This window comes from Tenebrio molitor, chromosome 2 (assembly GCF_963966145.1).
Source record: "Tenebrio molitor chromosome 2, icTenMoli1.1, whole genome shotgun sequence".
In the NCBI taxonomy this organism is placed as follows: Eukaryota; Metazoa; Arthropoda; class Insecta; order Coleoptera; family Tenebrionidae; genus Tenebrio; species Tenebrio molitor.
Window position 1 is genome coordinate 32,769,870 of NC_091047.1, and position 7,919 is coordinate 32,777,788.

General features: G+C 34.0%; 1 protein-coding gene across 1 annotated transcript; it reads right to left on the reverse strand.

Moving 5' to 3' along the window:
* Positions 1-356: 356 nt before the first annotated feature.
* On the reverse strand, positions 357-1,774 carry LOC138124992 (uncharacterized). Its single transcript, XM_069040192.1, has 3 exons — positions 1,368-1,774; positions 1,083-1,304; positions 357-1,024 (listed from the first exon to the last, which is right to left on the reverse strand). The coding sequence occupies exons 1-3, from the start codon at positions 1,542-1,544 to the stop codon at positions 371-373; spliced, it is 1,053 nt and encodes a 350-aa protein (XP_068896293.1). The 5' UTR covers positions 1,545-1,774; the 3' UTR covers positions 357-370.
* Positions 1,775-7,919: the final 6,145 nt, after the last annotated feature.

Below are 7,919 nucleotides of genomic sequence, written 5' to 3' on the forward strand. Positions count from 1 at the left end.
GTGAAATTTTTTTTTTTGTCATACCAGATGGTAAAGTGTGCGTTTATCTATTCAAATCAAAAGGGCGAGTAGCATTTTAACCGCAAGGGTAGATAAAGTGCTACTTTAACAGCAAAGGAAGATACAGTAATTTATTTATTTTTTTATCTTACAGGTTGAGTTTTTGAGCTACCTTAGACCATTGTTTTCGGTGATAGAAATCAAATATTATTCACAAGTGAGATAAAGTACTCACAAGTGAGTAAATTTGACAGCTGTCAGTTTTAATTAAAATTTGTAATTTTGTATTGAAAATACTATTTTGTTACAGAATATTATTTATTCAAAATTTTTATAAACTAGTTGAAGACCTTAAACAATTACAAAATCTCTAATTCTTATTAATGGTAACATTAATAGTACAGTTCGTGTTGTTGAAGTAGATTTCTTTATCAGCATTGAAACCTGCTTCCTTGTTCTGTTCCACAATCGTGATTTCATGGTTTACTATACTTGTAGAACTGCTACTCTCATTTCCAAGAATTTTTTTCGCAATACCAATTTTATTTTGTAGAGAATCCTCTACATATCCCTCAACGACAGTGTCACTCTTCCAGCCACCGAAACGCTTCAGAGTTCTCACATCAGCACCACAGTCAGACAACAAAGTAGCAGCCGATCTGCGAAATGCGTGTCCGGTATACATTTTGGAGTTCTCTAACTTCAAAAATGTTGCTATCAATTCTGGCATCTTTCCGAAACTGTTAATGCCAACGGGTTGCACCGTACATTTTTCACTTCGATAACAAAGAAATAGTCTCATTGTACTGAATTTCTTTGGGCGCAAATTAATATATTTGCGATATAAATTAATAGGATTAATTCCAAATCCAGTAGACAACATTGTGAAAGACCTTTTCTTATGGGTCTTTGTGAAAGGAATATGGATCAGGAGGAGATCGCCTTTGTCTTCTATGTCAGTGATACACATTTTTACTAATTCATCGCATCTACAGCCACCAGCAATTGCGACAACAGCCACAAGCTAAACAAATTATGCCAAAATTTAATACCTCGTTGACATACGTCAAATGTATACGTACTTTGATTAATAAAAACGTGTCATCGGGCGCGTTAAGAAGGAACTTGTCGATTTCATCCCTTGAGAAAATCAATGATTTTTTTGCTTCGTAACCAACATGTTGTTGTTTCAAAAAGGCGGTTAATTTGTTGTACTTCCCTATGTCCACATTCTCATGCACATTTAGCGCAGCTTTCAGCATTGAATACTGCGCCCAAAGAGATGACGACTTGTATTTTCGTGACTATGTATTTATAAAATACCACATGTATTAATACATAAGGTAGATAGGTACTACATAACTTACCTTTTGAACAAAATATGCCAATAAAATATCTTCCGTGTTAGCTGCCAAACAATTATCTGCCTTCCACTTTACGAACAGATTATATTCTTTTTCGTATATATGTTTCGACTTTACCGGAAGCAAACTGGAAACGGCAACTTCCACGTCTAATTGGATATTTTCCGGTAAAACATCCATTTTTATAATAACGTTTTACAAATAGTGAAAAAACAACGACATTGTTTATTTCATAACTATGACAATCATTGGTAACTGCGAAAACTGATACATACAAGCATACTATTATATTTTTATAGGTGAATATTTTAATTGAATGAAACTTCATTTTTTGGATAGTTGCACCTGTAAGATAAAACGTCGTATATCACACGTGATCGAAATGCCATTATGAAACTCGTGAGAAGTGTCCCACTCGTGCGCAAGCGCACTCGTTGGTCAAAATTCTCACTCGCGTATAATGATGCATTTCTATCACTTACAGGGTTATTCTAAATGATTGTAGTCGAAGTAGGCGTGAAAACTGAATGTAAAATTTATGGTTGCCGTTCCACATCAAAATAATGTGAATAAGTGAGTACACACCGTTCACACACGGGAGTTAAATTGGGTGCAAAACAACTCAATATTTCTGGATTCAATCGATAATTTAACAAAATTAAATAAAAATCTCATCACCGCACTTTTCACCTAAAAAATGACAGTGACAGCGACAAAACTGACAGTTCACATGAAAGCGGCAAAAATGTAATAACATGGGCATGGCCTACTTCGACTACAATCATTTAGAATAACCCTGTATAATATAATATACTATATTACCCTAACAACTCTCATACTACCGAGATTTTAAAACGTATTTTTTTTTATTACCCTAACAACGCTCATACTAACGAGATTTTAAAACCTGAGACTATTAGTAAAGAGTAATGATTAAAAAAATGTTTTAATAATAAAATACAAATGCTATAGAAAAAAATAGAATATTATACACGACGATAAAATTTAACTATCTTCTTGGGCGTAATTAGCGTCTCGACGCTGAAAAACGCTCTCGAAGATAAAATACAATTTTATCGTCTTGTATAATAAATAACTATAAATTCCAATTTTCTGATCAAATAATTTTTATATCGTAAATGATAGCCTTTCGCTCAAATTTTTGTTTTGAGAGTTAGTTATAAAAAAAAAAATCTTGAAATTTTTTGACTATAATAAGAAGTAGAGTTATTTTCTTTTGTTTATCTTAATTTTCTTCATTTGACTTTCGAATTTTTTTAGTTCGGGTATGGCAATTAAGTTTTTATTATCTTTATTTTTTAATACAGTTTTTCTTTCCTTTTTCACCTTTTGTGAAACACTGGTGGGTTAACGCACTTGGTTATTTAAGTTTTGCGTTTTAGGGCCGGAACATTTGAATTTTTTAGGGTAAAATATATTTATCATCAAGCTATCGAAAATCGCGCCTTTGTGTATCTCCACAGAAACGGTTAAAGTGGCATTTTTTTCCAAGCACTGTGGAAATATTTCAAGTCCTAGGAGTAGAAGTGTCCACAGGCGGCTCGACCGAGACAACTGTAAGGTCATTTGAAGTATTTGTCACGATTTATTTATCAATTACAGGAAATATTTAGTAATTAAATTATCCCTATTAAATAAAAGCCTCTAAAAAAGTGAAATAACGAAATTATTACCCAATATGTATTTAACCAGTTCCACAATGGTGTATCACGAGTCGCCCCTTGTGGGCGTGTCCATGGCCTGGATATTGATGTTAGATATCAAAATCAAAAATAGCACAGGATGACAGTTCAGTGTTAAAAAGTAAACAGTTGTAATCGTTTGCTATTCACGTTTTTGATAATTTTTGTTATACAGGGTCATTATAAATGATTGTCCCATCGCAGTTGGCATTGAAAACCCACACAAATTTGGGATGTGCCGCTAGCTTCGCAACGTTAGACAAATTAGTAGACAAATTTACACTACCGCCAGCAGCGCTACCTATCGGCGATGCTAGTCTCACTCATGTTATAAAGCTTGCAGCACATTCAACTACGTCACCAACACCTACTGCGTTGAGACAATCATTTATAATGACCCCGTACCTATTTAGCGAATAACTGAAGTATGTCTGATGCCACTGAAAACGAAATGCATTGCACATTGCACACCACCATAATTAACGCAGATTGCGGCAAACGCAGATCGCGGCAAACTGTATATAGAACTGTATATAGGATCTGGATCCACCAAAGTCCCGAAAACTGTATGATTGCTACATAATGCTCATGATGAAAAGTATCTGGCTACAAAGGTGAAATTTCTGAGTTCCCTAAAGGAAGAATTATAAATTATTATTTTAGGTTATTTGACAATGAGAGATATCGAAGATTTGGGCTCTACTATCTTAGTTAAAGTTCAGGACCCTAAAAATTACAAATCGCGATCATTCACCATTTTGGGAAAGTTTTACCTGTAAATTTGCAGAAAGTACATTGGATAATTTAGATAACTTCAAATACCAAAAACAAGGGAAGTAGAAATTACTAGTGCCCGAGCTAGTGCCTTAAAATTTGAAAACTGCAAATGTGAAGATTGTAATTTTAATGTAACTGCAGGAAAAGAAAAATAAATAAGTGAGTTCAAGTCCGATTTTTTTTTTGTGATCCGCTTGAAGATAAAATGGTATGTATACAGGGTGTAACAAAAATAAGTGCATTTATTTTAACTGGTAATAGTACTCTAGAACTCGTCAAATAAACTACTATAAAGACACTATAAGCACAACAAACGAGCGTTTTAATTGCCCACGAGTGCCAAAAAAAGCCCAATTTACACACGAACTCGTTAAATAAACTACTATTTTTTATAGATTTTAGAGAAATGTCATTTTGACACTGTTTTTTACGTTATCGTTTATTTTACCATTTACAGGTTTTCTTTTTACGCGACATCCACGTCAAGTTTGTTCATGACATTACGAATTATATAATAGTATATTAAAGAACGAGTTTTATAAGGGTTGATTTGGCGCACGAGTCCCAGGTGTAGAAAACGACCCGTAGGGGAGTTTTCTATGGGACGAGTGCGCCAATGCCCTTATAAAACGAGTTTTTTATGTTATTTTTTAGAATTTGCAGCCTTGTTTTAATTTTTAAATAAAAAAATTAAATTTTCAAATTCTATGGAATTTTGTATTAATTGGTAATTCAAGGTAACGGATGCAACTACATCTGCAACAGATGTTAAAAAGTAGAGTTTGAACATTAATATTGGAAGTTTTTTGATGTAAATGACAATAATACACTGAAACCAACGAACAACAAACAAGAAGGTTATGTGTAAACAACCGTACACGTTTTGAAGGAAAATGCTTTTATGCGCATGCTCTCGGGAATTCTCCGTTTTCATGCAGCAAAATTCCATACGATCCCGATACGATCCAGATACGATCCCAAAATTTAGCGAATCGACCTTGGACTCAAATCGATCTCAATACCTTTAAAACAAGTGTTTTCATGAACTGGATCCGTATTCAAATCAAACTCAATCCTCATGAAAACGTAGTATTAGTCCGACATTGCTTAAGATCATTGATCGTATGATGACAGCGCTTTCATTCATAATAGCTAAAAAACGAAAATTATTTCATAGCTTCACCCATTCCGCAATAGACCTTTGTGTCAGCTCTGAATCTAAGTGAATGTTAACAATGACAGTTAAAAAATTATTATTTTGTATTTTATATTGTAACACCATATTTAATCCCCCTTAGCACATGTCATTCCTTTTATTTGTTTTTTGTGTTGCTTATTATTCCTTTTCCGGTCGGACACTTTCATTCTATTAGGTATATTCAGATTTTTTTCATTATGAGTCATATGTCCAATATATTTATATTTAATCCTAAACTCCAAATCTTCCTGAAATACAAGTAGAACTTGTAAAAAAAAAGTTTACCTGAAAAATATGGTTGATATAGAATGAAAGCAAAAACTTAACGTGTTTCTACAATGACAAGCAATGACCGGGGGAGACGAGTTCCTCCCGGTACCCAAAATATCCTAATCTTGGATGCAGGTAGTGAAGGGTTGGGGATTAGACTGCATTGCAGGGGTGGTAATTATGATCTGCACATTTAAAAAATAATTTTTATTCTAGTCATCCTTTCATTTTTGCTTTTTTAGATTTAAAGTGGAACCAGAAATATAGTGTTTTGGGCGTATCCGAGTTCCTCCCGGTGGTCACTTCTTTACCTGCATAACCCTTTTTAACGGACGAGTTCCTCCCGAGGTTATCGGCGATTACTGCGATAGGTAGTCGATGAGTGGTAGCGGGACTAGATTATTATGGCGGGTATTTTGCTTGAAATTGGCAATAAATACACTGATGAGAGGGAGAAACAATTTTATTTACAAGGGCAAAATGACATTCGGCATTTACAAATTATACTCTATTTATGTACATGATATGAGTATACAGTGAGTTTTTTTTAAGACTGGCCATAGGGTTTTACATGCTAATTTTTCAACCCCCTGTTAACTTTATTTTTGTGAAAATTACAAAGCCTAGCACTGTTTTTATATTAAACAATAATATTATCTAGTCATTAAAAAAAAAAAAACTCAACATCGAATATGAAAATGATACTTTCATCACTCAACCCGATCATTCTTATCACCAGCACTAATCCCTTACCGTTCACTACCTGCTACAAGACCTGAGAATTTCTGACCGCCGGGAGGAACTCCGCTGCCGCCAGTGTTTTTATGAACTCTGGTCGATAATTTCTTTTACAATTTTGGGGTCACTTTTATTACCAACTTGAAGACAGTTATAAATCTTCTATGACAGATGTTTTTGAGCCGTCTGAAAATGGACCATCGGAGACAAAGGTAGGTAGAGCCCAGTCGCGCGACGAGTGCCAGAAGTTTATTGCCCTGCCATAACTGACCCTCTCAAGTTAATGTACTCCATCCCTCATAAAAACACTATATTTCTGGTTCCACTATACTTATTAGTTTTCAAACATATACGTATAGCAAAATTCAATCTGCAAACAGAGGAATGAAAAAGTTGAGAAACGACGTAAGAAACAAAAAGGAGACATTACAAAAATTAATAGAAAATTATGAAAATGGAATACTCCATAGAATAAATTTTGTACAAATAAGTTCTTATCATGATAAACCTATGTTGTAATAATATTCCTGAAAGTAAAGATTTTATTTTAATATTTAGTAAGTTTTCCTTTATCTTGCACTCAAAAATGTAAAAATATACCTGTCGCCTTCCTTAATCCTTCGACCATAAGCGGGAGCAACTCTACAGATAACAGCTAAGAACCGTCCACCTGTGGTGTAAACTGACCGCTGGGAGGAACTCGTCTACGTCCGCAATGACAACCCTCAAATCCTAGTCCACTGACCATCCGCCACTCTTCTGCTGTTACTCAAGTAATATTAATTGTTACTATCAAACTTAAGTAACCTCCAGGACAATAAAGCAGGTCCACAGCAAATGTTCTTTAGCTAAAGTGTGTCTCATAATGTTGAGATACTTACTCCAAGACCCCTCTTTTAAGAACATAGGGGACAGTCAATATCTGTTTCTTGTTTCATTTTTGTGTAAAAAAGTGTTCGCAAATCATATATCGATTTTGACTTATTAGAGATATTATTATCACTTAATTTTTGAAGTAAAAATACCACCACAAGTGCAGTTCATTTCACAATAGTTTTGATATTTTTTATAATCCAATATGATCAACATAACTTGTCGGTTATGAAAAACAAAACTTCTGAAAATATGTGGTGTAGTTTGAATTATACTGACAGGGATGACGAGGAGAAGTTTTACCGAAACTACAAAAAGCAATGATGTCGTGTATGGTAAATTCACCATTTTTTTAGTTCCCATTTCGAAAGTAGAATTCTGCCATGAATATTTTATGTTCTCGAGTGAAAATCATAATTTTCACTAAAATTCAGGTTAAACTTTATCCAAATGTCGTAATTCAAAAGTAACAGTTTCCATAACGGCTATTATATTTTTCTTTTTGTTGATCATATTGTATTAGTTTGAGGCCTGGTTTATTCACCTTCAAGTAAATTTATCTGGTCAGTAGTTGCTATGATTTAGAATCTGCTATTGGTAGATCCACGGTAATTACCGTTCAAATAAAGTTACTTGAAGGTGAATAAACCGGGCCTAAATTAGATAAAATGTAGAATTCAGTTTACCTGTTGGAATTTCTTGGTTCATCTAATAAACCAAATTTAGAGATAAAAAAATATAGCCTTAGCACAGAAGTTGGGTATTGGGCTAACGTTGGGTATGTTGGGCTAGCCACTCAACTACACTAATTACTACCCAAGAAACGCGAAAGCGCCCTATAGTCCATTAGGAGTGAAAGGATATATATAGAGCGAGAGCGAGAATACAGACGACAGGAACTACAAGAAAAAAAAAAGTTTATTTTAAATGAGTACTCCTGATTTCTTGTAATTTTGTTTAGTTTTAATTTCATTTTTGAAATTTCCCCTCTCCAAT